Below are 22,607 nucleotides of genomic sequence, written 5' to 3'. Positions count from 1 at the left end.
TGAATTTCAATTATATAATTATTTATTCTACTTTCCAATATTGAATTTTTTCTTAGAAAATAATTCAAGAGAACTTAGCATAGCGGGATTTTTACTAATATAACCCAAGTTTTTAAATTATTTCCCAAAATAACCCAAGTTTCAAAAAATTTCCCAATCTACCCCACCTTTAATAGGGAGGCGCCAATTGGATTGGCGCCCCCTCTTAAAAATTACAAGGAGGCGCCAATTGGATTGGCTAGGGCACCTGCCCTAGCCAATCCAATTGGCGCCTGTGTGTATTTTTTAAGAGGGGGCGCCAATCCAATTGGCGACTCCCTTAAAAAAGCCTCAAATGAAAAAACTTCCAACATGAAAGTTGTATATCTTTTCAAAACAATGAATTTGGATATAAATTTTGCAACATTTGGATTTTTTTTGAGAAAGTTATGGGTAGTTGAAGTTGGACTTCTGAGTTTTTCAACTGTTGTCTGACCTATAATGTTTTGTATTATTGCATGTGTTTCTTTTACGAATATGAATTTTTGTCCAACATAACATTTGAAGTAGACATCTTAAATTTTGCAATGCACTTGGTCCCACCTCAAAATAATTAAAAATGAGTGAGTTAGGTATCTGCGAACTTGACCCAAAATTAGGGTTTCTGTCAGAATGACCTATAATGTTCTGAAATTAATGATGAGCTTCCAAGTTTCAAATGGATTTTTGATGAACATGAAAGTTGTTCATATGGCGACTGTTGTTAAAACTTGAATGGAGGCGCCAATTGGATTGGCTAGGGCAGGTGCCCTAGCTTAGGGTAGGTGCCCTAGCCAATCAAATTGGCGCCTATGTGTATGTTTTAAAAGGAGGCGCCAACTCAATTGCCGAGTCCATCATAAAATGCCTTTTTTGTATTATAAATAGATGCGTTGTGTGACCTATTGTTCCACAACTCAAATAATCATTTGGCTATCATGTTTGGTGTTCGTCGCCGATACGGTAAGGTGATTTATGCGAGAGACAAACCTCAATTGGTGATGCTGTTTTGGAACATCACCACGTTAGATCAACTGAAGAGGGAGCTGGTTCGATGGTTAGACGGGAAGATACCAGAAGGGGAAAAAATCAGAAGTATTGAGAGACTTGACAGTATCTTTGGTTGGGTGCGAATGAGGACTGATAAGGATGCTAGGGAAATGATGTTCGGTCGAGACGACATTAATTTGATTGTTGTAATCAGTTAGAATTATTTATGTTTTCAGATATTTTGTACTGATGTTGGTTATGAAACTCGTTGTAACAAGAACTTAATGATATATAATGATTGATTGTTACAAAAATACAATGTTACAAAAAGCATAAGATGTAGATACAATGTTACAAATAGCTTAAGATCTAGATATCATATTACAATAAGCTTAAGATCTAGATGATGCTCCTAGATTGGGACAGTTGTTTTTGTTGTGTCCTGGTTGACGACAGATACTACATAATCTTATCATTTTATCTGTGGAATCCATCTCTGTTCTTATACGTGTGCTGTTTGGCCTTCCTTTCTTCTTTCTACGCATCTCTTCATTGTGCCAAACAATATCTCCTTCATATGGAGGCCAGTAATCCTCCATTGGTAGTACTGAAAAGCCTCGACTATATACATTCATGATGGTGTTGGCCTTGTACACATCAGATAAATAGGTGTTAGCGTCTTGACGAGTATAAGCGCATGCTGCAATGACATGGGAGCAAGGTATGCGGAAGGCCTGAAATTTTCCACAATCGCACCAACTTGTGTTTAGTCTAACAGCGTAGGCTAAATTTGGTCTCCCCTCGCTGTTGCCCATTGTTTCCTGGACGCTGAAATTTTGTCTATGACGGTCAAACACGGTTACAGCGTGTGTCGTAGCTTTGATGCTCTCCTCTTTCATGACCTTCATGCAACATTCACTAAATACTTGTCCAGACATTAACACTGCACTCCATCTTTCGCCTCTGGTTGCGAACATAGAAGCCAACCTATAATAGGTTGATCTTACCAAGGCGGTTATAGGCAGGTTTCGAATTCCTTTGAAAACCCCGTTCATGCATTCCACAATGTTTGTTGTCATGTGGCCCCATCGACAACCACCGTCAAATGCTCTTGTCCACTGCTCTACTGGGATGTTATTTATCCATCTCCCCGCATCTTCATTAGACAGTCGAATCTCATCACGATAATATTGAAAAGACGGTTGAGTTAAAGCATACCCAGCATTCACCACCTTCTTGCGAAGATTCTTATCTTTTATAGCACGCATGAAGTTTTGTGCTATGTGTCTGATACAGTAGACATGTGTAGAAGGAGGATCATGCCATCCGTTTTCATGGTTGTTGTAGGCACTTTCGATGGCAGCATGTCTATCAGAAATCAGACATAGATTGGCTTGTGGTGCGACATGCGTTCTGAGATGTCGAAGAAAGAAACCCCATCCAGCAGCTGTTTCACCTTCAACAAGAGCAAAGGCAACGGGAAATACATTGTTGTTACCGTCTTGTGCAACTGCCATGAGCAACGTACCCTTGTATTTTCCGTATAACCAAGTGCCATCAATTTGCAGGAGAGGTTTGCAGAATGCGAAACCTTTGATGCAAGGGTCAAATGCCCAAAAGAGACGGTGGAATATTCTATTACCTATAGCACAGGTTCCGTCTGGCATCATTGCTGGCACTGTCTCCAGAATTGCCACGGTTCCTGGGACATAAGTTTTTAGTGCCCATAAAAATCGTGGTAATTCTTTGAATGAGTCCTCCCAGTTGCCGAAAACCTGCTCAACAGCCTTTGTCCTTGCAATCCATGCTTTCTTGTAAGATGGAGTATAATTATATGTTGTTCGGATATGTGATATAATTATACTCACCTTCACTGATGGGTCTTTGTTTACCAATGGCAGAATGTCTCGACAAATCAATGCTGTGCTCAGTTGACGGTGATCTTGTGCAACGGTTGTTGCGACGCAACTGTGTGGTGGGTCTATTGAAGCGATCTCCCAAGAGTCATTTCTCTTCTTGTAAGATGCAGCCAAACGAAACTTACATAGCATGTTACAACATTCAATAACATACCTTCTTGAATTAGTGCGTTTAACCGTAAAGTCAACAAAGTTGTTCATGTGATATTTTTTGATTGCCAAGACACATTCCTCTTTGGTACGAAACATGTCTCCCACCTTTAATTCTCCTACTGGTCTCGGATACGGATTGTAGAAGACACTGTCGGACATTTCATCATCGTGAAGATCCATATTTGTCATATGTTGAGGAGGAATATAGACATGAGTAGGAGGTATTGGTGGTGGTTGAGCCTCATCTTCATCGTCGTTATTCAGGATGTGATCAACCTGTATCTCAGTCTCCTCTTCTTCTTCATCAACAACGTCGACCTCTACTTCTGCTTCTGGGTTGAGTTCATCTGAGCATTGTGCATCATCTGCATCATCTCCACCAGCTGGATCCTGATATGTTACTTGAGACTGTTGAGACGGTATACATGGTTGTAGAGTAATGTACAACTCGATAGAATCCATGCCTGAATGTTCATGACTAAGAAACATGCTTTGCACATCTTCATCGTCTCGTATCTTTAGGGGGAAAAACTTGCATTGACCATTCTCAAAAAATATAGGATTCTGATATGTCATCCTTGACACAATACCTCCCTGTATAAAGGATTGTATTCTTTTTTTGAAATGCAAAAAGGTTGCATTTCTCTTCATCGAAACTCTAATGGTATCAGTGTTTCTAAAACAAAAACCATGAAGCTCAGACTCAAAAGTTTCACCGTTGCAGTGAACGTTGATACTGTATAATGATGAAGATGACATTTTGGAGATGAAAAGTATTTTGCAAGTGCAGATGAAAGTGAGTGAAGATGAAAAGTATTTTGGAGATGAAAAGTATTTTGCAAGTGCAGATGAATGTGATAGTAAGACACTTAAATAGATGGTATTAATGTCTCACATTGAAGCTAGTCTGAGATACCGTGTCAAGCATGCAAGTAATTTCAGAGATGATGTGTCTGTCATGTAAGACAGTGTGACTTGATGTGTCAAGCATGCTAGCTAGTTCAGAGATGAGGTGTCTGTCATGCAAGACAGTGTGAGTTGATGTGTCAAGCATGCTAGGTAGTCAAGAGTTGATGTGTCTGTCATGCAAGCTATCAAGTAGGTAGTCATCAGCATACAGGAGACAAGACAGACACGTGTCAGACACCTAAGACGGTCAGAGATGATGTGTCAATCCTGCAAGACAGTGTGAGTTGATGTGTCAGCCAGGCAAGCTATCAAGAAGGTAGTCATCAGCATACAGGAGACAAGACAGACACGTGTCGGACACCTAAGATGGTCAGAGATGATGTGTCAATCATGCAAGCCATCCATAAGTGAATTGTTCAGCATGCAGGAGACAGCAATGCCACGTGTTGAGCATGCAAAGGGTGGCGCCAATTGGATTGGCGCCTACCTTTAGGACTTGCACATGGTCGCCAATTTGAATGGCGCCCCCCTTAGTCAGTCCTTGAAACCAAGCATTCAGAACTAGGCTTGCATGCATGTGCCCTAGGGTGTCGCCAATTTGAATGGCGCCCCCTCCTAAATAATGTACATGGTCGCCAAATGAGGTGGAGACACCATGCAAACACAATTTTTCATGCACTCTTCCATTTGCCTATAAATTGATTCACTCCTTCACCAATTCTTTCACACCAACATTCTCACTACTTCATCTACATTTCTCACTACTTCATCTACATTACTTCTGTTACAATTTCATCTTCTACAAAATCTTCCATTTTCATCTACACTAACTCCCCAACAATATGTCTTTACTCACAATGGGCGAAGCACACAGAGGAACAGTTGCAAACATCGCAACATACGTAAGTTTTTTCTTATACTTCTTTTTAATGTTTCATCTCCACCAACCCCATTTTATTTTGAAATACCGACTTAGTCATGTGTTTCATTATTTCTATTATAGGATGTCTCAAGGTTTCGCACTAGAGTCCACGAATTTGTCCACATGGACCCGATGATTCAACCTTATGTTGAACTCGCCGGTTTTGGTCACCTTAGCAAAATTATGTCTTGGTCTATAGATAACAAATTCATTCTAGCCTTATGCGAAAGATGGAGGCCAGAGACACACACATTTTGGTTTCCAACCGGTGAGTGTACCGTGACGTTAGAAGACGTCTACATGCTTTTAGGACTACGAATAGAAGGCAAAGCCGTTAATGGTAAGACCAACTTTCCTAATTCAATTTGCATGGAGCTTTTAAACGTTGATTTGTTAGATGATAATGCTAGGGGACAAGGTATACTACTATCTCGCCTAAAGTCATATTATAATAGTTTTTATTTAGATGAGCATTCTACCGAAGAGGCTCGAATCATCAAAACTAGGTGTTACATTATGTTGTTACTAGGATCCCTTTTATTTCCCGAAGGTAGTGGTTCTAGCATGCATATTATGTACTTACCTTTACTTAGACATATAGATAGAATAGGTAGTTATAGTTGGGGATCCGCATGTCTAGCCTATCTCTATAGTTCTTTGTGCAAAAACTGCCACAAAGATACTTCTACATTTTCTGGATGTGCTGTTTTACTACAAGCATGGGGATGGTCAAGACTACCGTCTCTAGCACCGGTCAATAGCAACCCCTTCACTTTTCCATATGCAAAAAAGTAAGTTGTTTAAATTGCTATATCTTTACTTCCTTCCTTACAGTTTATTACCCATAACTAATTTATTTTAACTTTTTGGTGTAGATGGTCGGCACGCGGTATGAATTACAGCAGATGTCCGAGACACTGTATTACTCAATATCGCAACCTGTTGGATCACCTTCGACCGGCAGACGTAAGCAAAATAATTACATTATTTCTTCATATTATATTGACTTTTTCTTCATTCATTTAAATCCTATTCTCTTTAACATTTCAGTTCATTTGGCGTCCATACCTTAATATGGATCATGAGCATCAGATCAACCCTGAAGACGCAGCCGTATGGACAACATGCACACCAATAATACGGTTCACAACAGTGGAGCTGCACAACACCGATCGTGTGAAGCTGCAGTTTGGTATGGTCCAGAATATCCCAGATCCCCCAGCTAGCCTAGGAGAATGGCATATGCGTAAAGTGAACGACCAATGGAACTTCAACCCTTGGCAACAATTCGCAAGATCAGAGTGTCGCAAGTGGAAGCACCGTCATGACCATGTCTTAACTGACGCAGTCATGCCAAATGAGGTAAAACCAAGTCGTACTTATATGGCTTGGTATAGATCAGTTGGATTTCAATTCATCGCCGATGATATGTACCTCTACGACCCACGCCAGACAACTTACACACAAGAAGCCTCAACATCTAACCCCCAACAACATTCTCAGCCCAATTACTCACAACCACCTACCCGACAAACTTTCCGTTCCACAAACACACAAACATACAACCAAAACATGCCATTCACCCAACCCCAAAACCAAGAACATCCCCCATACCACCACCAACAAATGGACCATCAACCTTCGACCGAACATCGCTTCGCACCCACACCATCACCCTACCAAAGTCGCCTTACCCAAAACACTAACCGCCCCATCACCTACCGTAGCCAAGAACCCCAAACATCACAATACCAAAACATCCCACAACCATATCTCTTCCAAACACCCCAACAACCTTTCCAACCTTTCCTAGACCCATCATTGTCACCCATGTCCCCCTTCAACCGTCCTGGTCGCCCATCCATGAGTCAACCACACCCCAACTTCTCTGACATGGGTCATGAGCTCAGCTACGCCGGTACACCATCATTGAATACTGAAGACTATGCTGAGTTGGCTGAATACCTCAACGGATCTTCTCCTGTAGGCGGTAATGACGCTCCTGGACCATCAGATGAACAAACACCGGTTCAGAATCGTCAACGTGGGTTAGGGCCAAGGGTTAGGATAGCTAGGGGATGTGGGACCGGAGGTCGGTTAGGTGATCCCGGTCATCACCATTAGGATTCATTGTGTAAAATCCAAATTTTATTAATATCAATTCGTATTATGTCAAATTTATCTTTGTGTATTCTCCAAACATTAAGTTTCTTTCATAATTCTAAAATAAACACATATCATAAAACAAAAATTTATAGGTCAAAAACCCTAATTCAAGGACTTGTTATTGTTATGTTGAAGGGCTTGAAGTTGGTCCCTTTTGGCAAAGTTCACATACACTTGTTTTGACAGAAACCCTAATTTTGGGTCAAGTTCGCAGGGACATAACTCACTCATTTTTAATTATTTTGAGGTGGGACCAAGTGCATTGGAAAATTTAATATGTCTACTTCAAATGTTATGTTGGACAAAAATTCATATTCCTAAAAGAAACACATGCAATAATACAAAACATTATGACTCAGATAACAGTTATAATGTCAAAGAGTCCAAGTTCAGGTGCCCATACCTTTCTCATAAAAGCTGCAAATGATGCAAACCTTTAGTCCAAATTCATTATCTTGAAAAGATATACAACTTTTATGTTGAAGGTTTTGTCATTTGAGGCTTTTATCATTCATACTAAAGGGCTTGAAGTTGGTCCCTTTTGGCAAAGTTCACATACACTTGTTTTGACAGAAACCCTAATTTTGGGTCAAGTTCGCAGGGACATAACTCACTCATTTTTAATTATTTTGAGGTGGGACCAAGTGCATTGGAAAATTTAAGATGTCTACTTCAAATGTTATGTTGGACAAAAATTCATATTCCTAAAAGAAACACATGCAATAATACAAAACATTATAGGTCAGATAACAGTTGAAAAACTCAGAAGTCCAACTTCAACTGCCCATAACTTTCTCAAAAAAAATCCAAATGTTGCAAAATTTATATCCAAATTCATTGTTTTGAAAAGATCTACAACTTTCATGTTGGAAGTTTTTTCATTTGAGGCTTTTTTAAGGGAGTCGCCAATTGGATTGGCGCCCCCTCTTAAAAAATACACACAGGCGCCAATTGGATTGGCTAGGGCAGGTGCCCTAGCCAATCCAATTGGCGCCTCCTTGTAATTTTTAAGAGGGGGCGCCAATCCAATTGGCGCCTCCCTATTAAAGGTGGGGTAGATTGGGAAATTTTTTGAAACTTGGGTTATTTTGGAAAATAATTTAAAAACTTGGGTTATATTAGTAAAAAATCCTAGCATAGCTCACTCGATTCCATAATTTAAGCTCATTCATATTAAAAAAACTTATTACAGTAAAAGATAAACATGAAATAAAAATAAAATAAAAATAAAAATAAAATTTGACCCTACAAAATGAAAATACGAACGAAAACATCAGGTAGAATCTCCGCGTCGTCTTGCAAGCGAGTGTGTGATAGCAGAAACAAACCCTAGAACAAGAATCGACGTAGCAACAAAATACCTACTGAATTTTCGCTGATCAATCATCATTTCGAGAATTGTATGAAATTGATAAACCCGTAATCAAATGGGTGCAAGTCGAAAGCTTCAAGGAGAGATAGATCGTGTTCTCAAGAAGGTTCAGGAAGGCGTTGAAGTATTTGACAGCATCTGGAACAAGGTCCTTCTAATTTTCCCTAACTCTTTTCTTTTTTCATCGTCTTGATTACTCTAATTTCTACTAATTCTGAACTAAATAGCGCTGTTAATCGCTTTTTATTTGGTGTGATAGGTTTACGACACAGACAATGCAAATCAAAAGGAGAAATTCGAGGCAGACCTCAAAAAGGAGATTAAGAAGCTCCAGAGGTATAGAGATCAAATTAAGACTTGGATTCAATCCAGTGAGATCAAGGATAAGAAGGTATTTGCTCGTAATTGTTGAATAACGCAATTGAAATGCTGATTCTTTTTTTTTTTTTTAATATTTTATTTCTACCCTAAGCTGTTTTGAACTTAAAATAAGTTAATTGAAACTAGTTTGAATATGAAATTGGTGGATTTTGTTAACTTAATTGTAGTGCTGCTTGATTTGGCTTATGCTGTGTGATGATTTGAATGATACATGTTGGGGTTTAAATCACAGGCTTTGAGTTTGATATATCTTTTTATCCTTGATATAGGTTAGTGCCGCGTACGAGCAAGCTCTGGTAGATGCTCGGAAGTTAATTGAACGAGAAATGGAAAGATTTAAAATATGTGAGAAGGAAACTAAGACCAAAGCATTCTCCAAAGAAGGCTTGGGTCAACAGCCGAAGACAGTGAGTCTTTGAATCGGGGAGATGTTACTTTTTTTTCCTTTCATTTTACCAATTTGCGGTTTTGTTTCTGGTGTTCAGTGGTTATGTTTATGTCAGTATTGTGCTGAGGAATTTGTTATCGGACTGTTTTCTGATAGGATCCGAGAGAGAAGGCTAAATCAGAGACGAGGGATTGGTTAAACAATGTGGTATGGAATCATTTCCTTTGTATAATTTTCAATTTGGCTTTGTTGTGTCCAGTATGACTAGTATTTGTAGCTTATGTGTGTATGCTTTTGTGTTCAGAGTGTTTGCTTAGGAACATATTTGGCCTTGTTTACCTGGAATATAATGTTCATTACAACACAATATAAGTTGTAGTCTAGTTTGAGACCTTTCTACTCTTAACAATGTATAAGTTCATTTGGTTCTTAAGATATGCTTCTCTTACATATTTTTTGTATCAATCTGATCCTGTTTTCATGGTGATTTTTGTTATGCTGTCTCCTTGATTTTATAATTTCATAAGTGAGATCATATTAACCTGATTCATGTACATATATGTCTTGTTTATCATTTGCCTTATGTTCTTCGTATTGTCTTTTGAATATGTGAGTAGGTCGGAGAGTTAGAATCTCAGATCGATAACTTTGAAGCTGAGCTTGAAGGCCTTACAGTCAAGAAAGGAAAAAACAGGCCTCCTAGATTGGTATGGAGTGAAGGACACATCGTTTGAGGGAATGATACTTTTTGCCTTTCTCATGGTCATTGACACTTTTTGTTTGTTTTGTAGACGCATCTAGAGACATCAATTACTCGGCACAAGGCTCATATAAAGAAATGTGAATTAGTTTTGAGGCTTCTAGATAATGACGAATTGAGTCCAGAGCAGGTTAATGATGTGAAAGATTTCTTGGACGACTATGTAGAGCGTAATCAGGTTTGTCTTTTAGAAATCATTATGCTCTGAGAAGTTGGAAACTTGGTAAATTTTGATGCATCTGTATGACCTTTATAAATACAGTATTTATTTATTTATGGGAGTCTTTTAGAGTAAAATCTCAGCTGTCCACATATATGCAAATATTTCAAAATAATAGGAATGAAATGAGGTAATATCATGCAAGTTTCCAGTAATTCCTTATTCATTTTTATAATTTTCAAAGTTTTGAAATGAAACACTATACCTAACGGCCTAACCTCCTCTCCAATTTCATCCATTCGTATTTCTTTGGGAGGAACTTTCCCCATATCATGCAAGTTTTCCAGTATTTCCTTATTCATTTTTATAATTTTCAAAGTTTTGAAATGAAACACTATACCTAACGGCCTAACCTCCTCTCCAATTTCATCCATTCATATTTCTTTGGGAGGAACTTTCCCCATATCCCACATTTCTAAAAACCGCGCACAATTTTCTAGAAGTGTACTTCCGGGTGACATATTTTTTCCAAAAATATACTTTGTGACCGCACAAAGTTTAGCTCCAAATTCATGTTGGAGGGTGGAGATAGTTCCTCTCTATTTCTCTGTCCTCTAAAAAATTTATGACTCGTTTCGTACTGATTTTCTATTACTTTTTCTTATTAATTTTTTCTTTGACAGGAGGATTTTGACGAATTTGATGATGTTGATGAACTATACATTTCATTACCTTTAGATAAGGTTGATACTCTAGAAGATCTTGTTACAATTCCCACAAGTGTTGCAGTTGCAAAGGTATTTGTTTATTCATTGTTGATTGGATGCAAACACACAGAACTTGCACACACAAATGTACCAATCATATGTAGATTTGTGTTATTGGTTTGGCATACATTTAATTTTTGCATATTATCATTTTTTTTTGCCTTGAATTTTCCGTATTGGATTGTCAATTTTTCTAGACAATCAGTTCATTGCCTTTAGACGAAGGGAAGATTCTAGAAGATCTTGTTACAATTCCCACTGGTCTTGCAAAGGTATTTGTTTATTCACTATTTTTTGGTTGCAAACATGCATAGCTTGCACACAATTACATATCAATGATATGTAGATTTGTGTTATTGGTTTGGCATATATCACTTAATTGACATATTATAATTTTTTTCCTTGAAATTCATATTAGATTGTCTATTTGTGCTAATATATATTATATATCTCTCTCTATGAAATTAAGGTAATCTATGTTTTGGGTTCTTGAGAGTCCCACATTGGATGTTGTATGGCCGGAGAAGTGATTCCAAATGAGTGGTATCCCACACCTTATAAGTCGGTTGAGTTAGGCTCATCCCAAATTCTAAAATAATACTAGAGCATGTTCAAGTTTTGTTGAGTCCCCCATTAGATGCTGTATGGCTGGAAAAGCATTTACAAATGGGAGGTGTCCCACACTTTATAAGTCGGTTTTGTGAAGTTGAGTTGAGTTAGGTTCATCCCAAATTCTAAAATAGTACTGAGCCCATTCATGATTTGCGGGGCTCCATTATTGGGCAACTCAGACCATAATATAGATGGCAGTGTTATAAAATATCAGCCATGGTGGATATCTGTTGTGGTTTTTGGGCTCGCTGCAATGGTAAATATCGGCCGATATTGCGTGTTCTTTCTGCCATATTCTGCTATGACGGCGCCACAAAGTGGTATATGATCTGATATAGTGTTTATAAATGGGAGACATCTTTCACCTTACTAGCCGGTTTTGTGGGTCCCCTAAGAAAATGGGGATGCATTAGTGAGGAAGTTAAAGGATAGGATAGTTAAATCTCGTCTTAGGTGAGATGGCCGTATTGGAGAACACATGTAGACGTGTTGGCAAGGAGGATACCCCAGATGAGGGACAGTCCAATAATTAGAAATAGGGAGATGTTTAGCAAACCTATTGGCTGAACCATTATGAAGTATTTGGAGTTCAATGCCTTACTATTATTATTATTATTATATATATGATGATTCATGATAAGATATTACAGCATCGTTTGATCCATCTAGTTATTTCCACCCGGTGGGAAATGGCTTTGGTAGATAGTGTTATTGTTGTGGTTTGCTGGGTTATTTACTCTAGGCCCTTATTTTTGAAATCCCTTTGTTATTCAAACTTTTTTTATGCTGACATTATATTATTTGAATCATTCTTTGTAGAAGTGGAAGTCATTATTTATTATGTGTTTTTTCAGGTGGCACCTGGTATTAGCTTGAAGAGTCCTTTGGCAGTATCGGCATCACAGTCAGCATCATCGCAAACATCTGTATGTATTTCTTGTTTTTATGACCTGAAAATGTTTCTTGAAGTCCTGTTATGGAAAATTATAATTAAGGATGTTTCAGATTTTTTCTGTGGGATTCTTTCTATTATGTAGTTAAATTTACTCTACATCCCCGTCAGATATTTTGTCACGTAAATAACATATCGCTTATCCCGTTTAGTTATATTATGATGGTAATGGTTATTGGTTTGCAATGATGATAAATAGTGAATTCAAGTCATTCTTTCTAGTAGGAAGGCTTTTCCTACTTCGTTTCAAGTAGTACTGAAATAGGAGTATGGTAAACTGAGATGCTTATCACCATGAGTGGTGATAAGTAACTTAAGGCGTATAACATGAAAGGTTAATATACCTATGACACACAGAAAGCACTAATTGTTCTTTTAATCTAATTTTTACAATATCCATCTTACACACGATCTAAATTTAAATGATTTCTGATGGCATATCGAATAGCACAAATTGAAGATTAATATTATAAATAATGGACTCAAGACTGCAGTCTCACCAAGTGCACTTGGTTGAATTATCATTTACTTGACTGTCAGTCAAAGGGAAGAAAAGCTGCATTTTCATTAGTTGCTGTTTAAATAGATGGACATCATTGTTGTTCCCCTCTAGGAGTAGGAAACTGATTTTTAATCATTGGAATGCTTCTCTCTAGGAGCAAGCTGACGAGACAGCGTCTCAAGATAGCAATTCTGACATTGTGGCAAAAACTCCACCTCCTAAAAGTGGCGGAATCAGCTCTTCTGCTTCAACACCTACCGGGAACAATGCCACTCCTGCTTTTGTGAATGTTTCAGGTCATAACTTGTCCAGTTCTCCGGCTGCGGTCCTTCCTGTCTCAAATTCTGTTCGAAATGTCTTGGAGAATGCTAATGTAAATCAGTCGGCCTCTACAAAGGAAGAAGATATTAACAGCTTCCCTAGCCGTAGGCCATCTCCTTCGCTTTCTGATGCAGCTCTTGTGAGGGGCAGAAACAGCTTGTCGAATCAAGCAACAGCCAGCATCCCTCTTGGTTCCGGAAACATGGTTTCTGGTAATGGAGCCTTTGGTTCACTCCCTTCAGCCTCAGAAATAACTAAGCGAAACATATTGGCAGCTGATGATAGACTTGGAAGTAGTGGAATGGTGCAACCTCTTGTATCACCACTAAGTAATAGATTGATCTTGCCTCAGGTTGGGAAGGTTAATGATGGAACTGCCTCTGTTGACTCTAGTACTGTTAATGAAGCTGCAGCAGTATCTGGGAGAGTTTTCTCCCCTTCTGTGGTTCCTGGCATGCAATGGAGGCCTGGAAGTCCCTTTCCGAATCAGAATGATGCGGTAAATTTTTGACCTTAAATTTTCTTGTTTTTGCTTAAAAAGACATGAACTTTCACACACGTACTTACAAAAATTAAATTTTCTATTGTTTCAACAAATTTAAACTTTCATTTGCCTTTGTTAAAATATAGAAGATATCTTATGCTATTCAATATTGTATATAATTTAACTTTTAGGTTGAATGAAAGTATCATCATATGTATTTCATTATCTATGTAAAGTTAATTCCATTGAAGGGATTTGTTCATTTTGAAATTCAGGGGCAGCTTCGTGGAAGAACTGAAATAGCTCCTGATCAAAGGGAAAAGTTTCTGCAGAAGTTTCAGCAAGTGCAACAACAAGGGCCCAGTACCCTTCTTAATATGCCTTCCCTTGTTGCAGGAAATCATAAGCAGTTTTCTTCCCAACAACAAAGTCCACTTTTGCAGCAGGTACTCTTTGCTTACTCGTTCTTGTACAGTTTAACTTCTATTTGAAGTTTCATTATGGCCAGAATGCATCTATGGAGTTCATCATGCTCTTTCTCTCCTCTGTTTCTTCAAAGTAAATATTTTACCGATGTTCCTAACTATATCTTAAAAAATTTGGTTAAGAAATTAAACTTTTATCCAGGGTCCTAGCTATTTTGGTTCTGTTTTAGTGATATAAGAGAGTCGCTGTTGTGGTTTTGGCGTTGGCTTGTATTGTATCTTTGAGTTGTCTGGCCAATATATGCAATCACATTTCCTTCTGATATTGGTATAGTTCAATAATTTTTCAAATGGGTATTTACTCTAAACTCTGGGTGTGTCTTGATAACATTGCAAGTAAAATTGGAAGTGGTTTTCTAGTTCCTTTGCTTCTCTACGAAATCATAGGTGAGCTGCGAAACCTATTTATGGAAATGAAAAAGACAAGATCTTTTATGATTGCTTTAGAAACAATGAAGAATTTGACATTCAGATTATAATCTTAATTAGTGGATCATTCAATATTGCCTGACATTTCACTCTGTAGTTTCAAGTACAGTTTGAACTCTTCATGGTGATGTGTGATTGGTTTAACAAACTTGTATTGTTAACTGCATGATAAATATTAGTATATGTGGTATTGAGGTTCACACATACCAAAGCTTTAAACTTTTTAATGTGTTTTGCACTTCAGGACCCTTCATCCATTTTCTCTTTGATGTAAATTTAACTTTTCTAATTAATAGCTTTCTTTTCTTTGAAATAATAATATACAACTCTATCTCATTACCTAATAAATACAGGTACAACTATGTTCTAATTAATTTCTGGCACATGAAAATTATATTTGATGGCATATATCATATTCTCTGTTAACTTGGTTCTAATAAGCTATTAGTTAGTGAGTAATTATTGATTTGTTAGCAAGTTAAATTACGAACTTAATAAATAAATACAGCCAATATGCAGTATATCAGTAATGAAAAACAAAAAATACATAATTCTAATTTGTCTCTTAAATATAGTTAATTGATGTTAAATCTAGGTGTGTAAGTCATTTGAATTTGTTAATTGGTCCCTAAGTGAAAAACACGGTCATCAATGACACTTCAACAAAAATTCAACTGGGATCAATTTGAACATGATTTGAAATTGCAGTGTGTCAAATTGAAATGATTTGGAATTACTGGGGCCACAATTAGTGACTCCTATTTGCCGGGACCAATTGCATAATTAAGCCTAAGTTATTTCAGTATTTGTATGACATGCCTCAATATGTGCAGTTCAACTCTCAAGGCTCATCCGTTTCTTCACAATCTAGTATGGGACTTGGAGCCCAATCCCCGAGTCTTGGTGGTATTTCTTCTGTCTCGCTACAGCAGCCCAACTCCGTACATCCGCCGTCTAGTCAACAAGCAATTCCAGGTGCTGCTAAAGATGCAGGTATCTTTTGCGTTGCTCTAATATATCCTAGATCATGTTTTGCTTTATAACTTTTCCTCTTAGGACCATTTTCTTTTCCTTTTCTCATTTTGAAAAGGGCATGGTTAGAGTGGTATGGTTTTGTCTATAGGCAGTTCCCAACTCTCCACACCTACAATATTCTGCTCTGATTGTTTAGTGAGCTGTACATAATGAATATTGTTTTTCCTGTATTTCTTTTGTTTTCCAAAAAGAGAATATTATGAAAAGGAATATTAGAATTTTTATCATGCCGAGAAATCAAGTGATGTATTTGTGAAAAAATCTCGCTGGTTGTTCCTTCATGGTACTTTGTGTTTAAAGAGTCTCTGTTTTGACTTCCCCTCTAAATGAATAAATAAATACCCAAAATGTCAATATCATGTCATGAAGTGCTTGTTTTTTATGAAGTCATTGGGGTCTAGTAAGTCAATCAGGAATAAGATTTCTCGTAGTTGGTGAGTCAAGTTTAAAAATTACTTCAATGATAATTGAATCATCTCGAGTTCTATGTGTGAACAATACATCTCTCACAAGAGTACAATAATTATTTATATTTTAATCTAAGATTGGCATTATTACGAGAGATGGGTTATATTTCAAGTTTTAAACTGTGCAGATAAAATTGAAGAACAGCAACAACATCAGAGTTTTCCTGACGAGTCCACAACTGAACCCACTAGCACAGGGATTGGCAAGAATCTCATAGTTGAAGATGATTTGAAATCAGCATATGTTGCAGATTCACCTGTATGCCTATTAACTTATGATCTCTTTATATTTTAAGATCTATCTTACCCCTTTATAACTTGCAGAAACACATATCAACGTTTATTTCTAAGAATGTCTGTAGAATAATCTTTAATAAATGCTTGAAGGAAATATAGAGCATATGCATTTGTAGAAGTTTTCTATTCTTTCCCCTCTTGTTTTGGTATTTAGACATGAACAAATTTAGTACTTAGTGTATAGACAGGTAACATGTGATATGAAAACCAGATGACCAACTCAATGTTAGTCCATATCTTAAGCTGGTGAGAGGCACAGGGCAATGGGATGTCAAATGTCTTAGACTTTCCTGATTTGCAGATAGCAAAATATGCATTTTGTTTGATTCGTGTGCACATGCGAAAAACTCAGTTTGTATTTATGTGTGCATGGGTGTCCCAATTATGATGATGATATTGATTGACCATTTGTTGTTTATGCTACAGGTAGGTGCATCTGCCTCTCTTCCAGAAGCTGCTCAGATTTCCAGAGATATTGATTTGTCTCCTGGTCAACCTTTACAATCAAATCAATCTGCTGGCCACCTTGGAGTCATTGGAAGAAGAAATGGTGTTGACCTTGGAGCCATTGGTGATAGCTTTAGTGCATCAAGTGTTAATTCTGGTGGAGTGCGTGATCAACTATATAATTTACAAATGCTTGAGGCAGCACATTTTAAAGTTCCACTTGCTAAAGACTCAGAGCGTCCTAGAACTTATACACCTGTATGGATTTCGGTTTATTTATTAAATAATTTATTATATGGTTGCCCATACCATTAATTTAATTTTTCATTTTGTTGTGGTTGTGTAGAGGCATCCAGCAATTACACCTCCTAGCTATCCACAAGTACAAGCGCCTATAGTTAACAACCCTGCCTTTTGGGAGAGATTAGGTCTTGAGGCATATGGCACTGACACCCTGTTCTTTGCATTTTATTATCAACAGGTACCTGAACGTGCTATGTGATTAATGTTATTGTTACTCAATCATGTGTACTTATATTCATTTTTTTTTCTGTAGAACACATACCAACAATATTTGGCTGCAAAGGAGCTAAAGAAGCAGTCTTGGAGATACCACCGAAAGTATAATACATGGTTTCAGCGTCATGAAGAGCCCAAAGTTGCTACGGATGATTTTGAGCAGGGAACATATGTGTATTTTGATTTTCATATTGCAAATGATGACCTGCAACATGGATGGTATGTTGAGTAAACATTGTTATTTTTATTTTCAGCCTAATTTTAGTGTTTATTTAATATGATACTTGGCTGATTTTATACTTTTTCCGTTAACTTTTCTATTACTTGGTGTGATGATTCAGGTGTCAAAGAATCAAGACTGAATTCACTTTTGAGTATAATTATCTTGAAGACGAGCTTCTTGTATAGACGACCCAATATGGTGACAACACATCTTCTTGGCTGTTGTATTTCTGTGTAAGTTTTAATGAATATTTTTCTACCAGATTGACAAGTTATTTTTATCTTCTAAGTCTTGTCGAATCAGAAGAAATGAAATGCATAGGAGAAAAATATTCTATAATTGAATACTAGTTGGGACAAGTTTTGGGAGAAAAGTTCGAAAGTTGTTTAGTACAAAATGTTGTTTTCTTAAATTCAGATGATTTTATGTAGTTTGTAATTTTTGTCATTTTATAGACATTGGCCCTTCAGTTTAATTTTAAAACTGGTAGTAACTTGTATAATCCAATAAATGAATGGATTTTTTCCATGTTGGTGTTAGACACAACGGCAGTTTGAGGGGATGTTTTTGCCACATAGGAAATGATATTTTGAGAACACATTATGCTTATTTGTATATGAACTGGTTTGGTATCACATATTAGAAATGATTCATGGTAATTTATAAAAAAAGAGAGATGATTCAGGGTAAGGCATTTACAGCGCGTTTGATCCATTTATCTGATTCCACTATGGACAAAAGGGTGTGGTTATTGAAGCTTGTTGTAATTGAAGGGTTGTATAGCTTGATTTTTATTGTTGAAGCATATTTCTTCATTTGTCGTTTCTTTGTAAATCTGAAGTCTACGATTATATTTATTTGTAGGAATGGCAAACATTCAAATAGTCCAAAAGTAAACTGATTTCCCATTTGTCATACATTTAGTCTTATATTTATTTGGAGGACTATCAAACATTCAAATAGTCCGAAAGTAAACTGAATTCCCATTTGCCATACATCTAGTCTAATACACTTTTCAAAAACTGAGGGGGATAAATTGTTTCTTTTAAGAGATAACTCCTAAGTGATCTTCTGTGTCTGAATGGCTCATTCTGGGGCTTCCAAGCCACACTATTCGCTAATGTCATACTAATTTTCAATTTAATTGATACAAGTCTTTTCTTATCACAGGCATTGGTAGTGTGCTTGACAAAAACTCTGATGGTTTTTAATCATAGTCAACCCTTTGGTGGTTTTTAATCATAGTCAGTCCTGTCTTTGCAGGTATTGCGAAATTTGTTTGGATTAAATGACAATTGTAACAAGCAGGGCTCGTTAGGCTTTGCTGGGATAGTCTCTTGCTACTTGAATTTTCTGTGTTAATTGTCCTAGGTTGGTAATTTCCATGTCAAGGGATTTAAACTATGGATGAATTTCCTCTTAACTCGTTCCTGTATGAGCACGGGTTGGCCCAATCAGCTTATTTAGGAACGTCGTAGGAAACAACATAAGATCCTGAAGGTGTACTTGTATAGCATGTAACAAGATTTCTTAATATTTATGTTTTGATTAGATTAAATGTTTCATGTGCTTTGAAATAAAAGGCTTTCACGCCGATTAGTTTATAGTGTTTCTTTAATGTCAATTGATTCTAGTGCTAGTTTTGACAATTCATACACCTGAAGAAAGGATCGCCTGGCTCAAATGCAAAGTTTTAAACAGAACCTTATAACCTGGTTGATACATATAGGATTCTAACATCTGTTTCTAGTTCATGCCATGCAAAGTTTCAAGCATAACCTTATGATCTGGTAGATGTTAAGATTACACATCTGTTTCTAGTAATACTTGTAGCCATGTATGCGCTGTTTTAGTTCCTTTGGAGGTTTAGTTATAGGCAAGAACGTTCTCGCTGCCAAAACTTCATGACTGATACTTGATAGAGCAGCTTACTTGAAACGTGATTTATAATTAATACTACAAGCAGAGAACAATGATGAGTGCTTCACTATTCATCTATTTAGAGCACTCACAATGGTTGGTGTTTCACCTATATTAAGTACTACCAAACTAATTAGAAATCCTTATTGTTAATCAAATAATTTCAGTGCTTATAGAGAATGATGACAACAGATTGAAGCACTCCACTTTTTTGCTCCTTTTTTTTTGGCAGATCCGACTTAATAAAATTTATTAAAAAAATAATTTTGTTGAAATATAATTATAAAGTTATTTATGAAATTCATTTAGTAACTATTTTGGAACTGTTCAGTTGGAAATTTTCATTTAAAAAAAAAAGAAAAGAAAAATCTTGCGAGTCTTGCATAAGCATCTAAAATCTAATGGGAGAGCTGTGGTGTGGAGGTAGGGATGTCTCTCTAATTATTTCTTCTATTGGAAATATGTGTAAATTTCTATGGGATTGCTTCACATGGGGCCTTAAAGATGAAAAATTGGAATCGTCAAAGGGATTGCTTCGCTCGGGGAAGGTGGACAAAGTCCTCCCCAGGATACTTTACAAACGAGGAAATCAAACATATCCTCTTTTTTAGAGTCTCTTCACCATTGGAACATGGATTCGAAACGAAGATATAGTTTAAAAGTTATAAATCTTCTTGTAATATGAAATCAAAATGAAGACAGAGCATATGTTTGAGGGGGAGGTGGTGATCGGAATAAAGATTTATATGTAGAATACAAAAATATTGTATATTAAAATATAATATATTTGAAATATTAGTTTAAATGTATTTTTGATTTTTATTTAAATGTTTTTAAATTTTTAGTTGTCCTATTTTAAAATTAATTTTTTGGTCTTTGAATTTATTTTACTTGTGATTTTGTTGGTCTCCTATTTTTACATAGGTTAGGGACGTGAAAAAGATGATTTGAATAACTTTTTTTTAAAGAAAATATAATTGAAAATTATTTAATTCATTTTTTTAAAAGAATTGTTTTGAGCTTTAGGCCCATGCACTTGGTACTTCTTTCCCACCCACAAGTTTTTGTTAAACTTTCTTGTTGTGAAAACAATGTGAGACTTTAACTCTCAAGATATATGTAATACGATACTTCCAAGATTTCCTTCTTCCATCATTCTCACCATATTGTTGTAAGGAAATGTTTATAACAAGTTGACTATCATTTCAAGCTCAAATTGAAAAGAATCCTAACACCACTACAATTATTTTAAGAGATTTCTCAACGTAACCTATATTTTACTAGTGTACTACATGAAATATAAAAAAGTCTAAAATTGAAAGATACATCTTCAAATGCATCCTAAGTCAATAAAAGTCTGATTTAATGTGAAAAAATTATGGAGGTGCACTTCGTAAAGATTACAGAGATGCATCTTCGGACGTTGTTGGTACATAACGCACCAGAATCCTTCTTCTTCCTCACTTGTTAAAATAAATAAATTTTTCTCTAAAACTCTCTTAAAATTACATTGTCTCAAAATCAATCAAGCAACATCAAAGCTTCTTCAATCATAAAGAGATCATTCATCTACACCAGCTTCAAAGATTTCTCACTTGTAAATTTTTTATTATTGTAATTTTTTTTGAGCTTTTTGTATAAATTTGTAGAAATTGATGATTAGGTATTGAAATACATAGTTTATGCATGTTTGATAGTTGATACATAATAAGAAATGTGTTTCATAGTTAAAATTAATGATTAATCATTATTTTTGGGGTCTTAGTGGTTTGCATTAGTGCCGTTGACGAAAATGAAAGTTGTAGGAAAGTTTGGAGATGCATCTCTATATTTTTTCAACGTCTAGATTTTCAGGAACCGGAGATGCATCTCCGTATTTTATCTGTCTGCATTTTTTTGTTGCTTTTTTTGCTTGTAGGGTTGCTTTTAGTAATTGTGTGGCACTTGTTTGGTTTACTTACAGACGTTATTGCTGATAGAGACGACAAATTGAGGCACAACAAGATTGCACAATATGCATCTGTCAGGAGGGAAAATAGTTAAGTTTCAGAGCTTCGTGTTCCCTCTAGCTTAATTGATGCGGATGTGCCGATTTCTGTGGTTCATATATCTCTACCTTCTTCTTCCCACAGGAGACGGGTATCACCTAGTGACGCTTCACTGCCTCGATCTTCCCATAGGCGACATGTTTCACCTACTCAGGCAACAGAGGTACCAGAGTCACCAGAGGTACCTCAGTCACTAGAGGCACCAACGCCACCCTAGGCACAAAAGGGACCTCAGGCTGATGAGGCTGATAATCCATTTCCATCTCAAGCTGATGAGGCAGTGACACCTCTGGACGATGAACCAATGCCACCTCCAGTATTTGGAGGACGTCTGTTAGAGTTGTCACTGCTTCCTCTTTACCCGCATACTTTCATACATATTTGGAACAAAGAGGTAAAATATTAGTTGGATTCATTCTTTTTAAATTATGTTTATTATTATATTATAAGTTTCTGACGATGATTTATTGTATGTAGGATCGTGTTCTGTTGAAATTCATTAACCATGTGCGGAATATTACTGGCTTGCATCAACCTAATCCCAAGTGGTTTCAGGTTACTTTACAACTATCTGGGATGGGGACTTATGCAAGATCAATTATGGTCGAGGTGATGAGGAGTATGTGGGGCAACATAGAGCATATGCTATGAGAGAATACCTGTTATATTTGATTGGAACTTACATTTTTGTGGACAAGAGTGTCACTTATGTGGATGTCTTCTACCTACGATACTTCGAGGGCTTTGAGCGGATTCATGAGTACAACTGAGGGTCCATTTGTTTGGTCTAATTGCACTATAAGTTATCCGAGGGTTATAGAAAGAAGATGAAGTAGGTGACAAGCATTATCACACTTTTTACGATAATATTTATTGGTATTTTAGTGTTTGTGTGTCATTTTCATCACATTTTTGCAACGCCCTTACTAATGATTCGTGTGTTCCAACATTTTTCAGGATT

General features: G+C 36.6%; 2 protein-coding genes across 2 annotated transcripts; both read left to right on the top strand.

Moving 5' to 3' along the window:
• Positions 1-5,460: 5,460 nt before the first annotated feature.
• Positions 5,461-7,088, top strand: LOC127126660 (altered inheritance of mitochondria protein 3-like). Its single transcript, XM_051055621.1, has 2 exons — positions 5,461-5,877; positions 5,962-7,088. The coding sequence occupies exons 1-2, from the start codon at positions 5,803-5,805 to the stop codon at positions 7,033-7,035; spliced, it is 1,149 nt and encodes a 382-aa protein (XP_050911578.1). The 5' UTR covers positions 5,461-5,802; the 3' UTR covers positions 7,036-7,088.
• Positions 7,089-8,328: 1,240 nt separating this feature from the next.
• Positions 8,329-19,282, top strand: LOC127126659 (uncharacterized). The gene is made up of 18 exons (XM_051055620.1): positions 8,329-8,597; positions 8,709-8,840; positions 9,100-9,237; positions 9,375-9,425; positions 9,836-9,925; positions 10,010-10,156; positions 10,822-10,935; positions 11,103-11,177; positions 12,372-12,443; positions 13,126-13,791; positions 14,052-14,222; positions 15,524-15,683; positions 16,321-16,451; positions 16,916-17,194; positions 17,283-17,417; positions 17,493-17,674; positions 17,797-17,911; positions 18,942-19,282. Exons 1-17 carry the CDS (start codon positions 8,505-8,507, stop codon positions 17,861-17,863), a joined length of 2,703 nt encoding a protein of 900 aa, XP_050911577.1. The 5' UTR covers positions 8,329-8,504; the 3' UTR covers positions 17,864-17,911; positions 18,942-19,282.
• The last annotated feature ends 3,325 nt before the right edge of the window (positions 19,283-22,607 follow it).

The sequence above is a fragment of the Lathyrus oleraceus genome, chromosome 3, assembly GCF_024323335.1.
Source record: "Lathyrus oleraceus cultivar Zhongwan6 chromosome 3, CAAS_Psat_ZW6_1.0, whole genome shotgun sequence".
In the NCBI taxonomy this organism is placed as follows: Eukaryota; Viridiplantae; Streptophyta; class Magnoliopsida; order Fabales; family Fabaceae; genus Lathyrus; species Lathyrus oleraceus.
Note: the sequence above shows the minus strand (reverse complement) of the source record. Positions and strands in the feature narration are given on the sequence as shown.

Excerpts from the sequence above, each read along its gene's own strand:
- LOC127126660 (XM_051055621.1), top strand. The coding sequence starts at position 5,803 with ATGAATTACAGCAGATGTCCGAGACACTGTATTACTCAATATCGCAAC. Across the intron at positions 5,878-5,961 it reads ATCACCTTCGACCGGCAGAC|TTCATTTGGCGTCCATACCT; the intron begins GTAAGCAAAATA and ends TTAACATTTCAG.
- LOC127126659 (XM_051055620.1), top strand. The coding sequence starts at position 8,505 with ATGGGTGCAAGTCGAAAGCTTCAAGGAGAGATAGATCGTGTTCTCAAG. Across the intron at positions 8,841-9,099 it reads GTGAGATCAAGGATAAGAAG|GTTAGTGCCGCGTACGAGCA; the intron begins GTATTTGCTCGT and ends TCCTTGATATAG. Across the intron at positions 9,426-9,835 it reads GGGATTGGTTAAACAATGTG|GTCGGAGAGTTAGAATCTCA; the intron begins GTATGGAATCAT and ends ATATGTGAGTAG.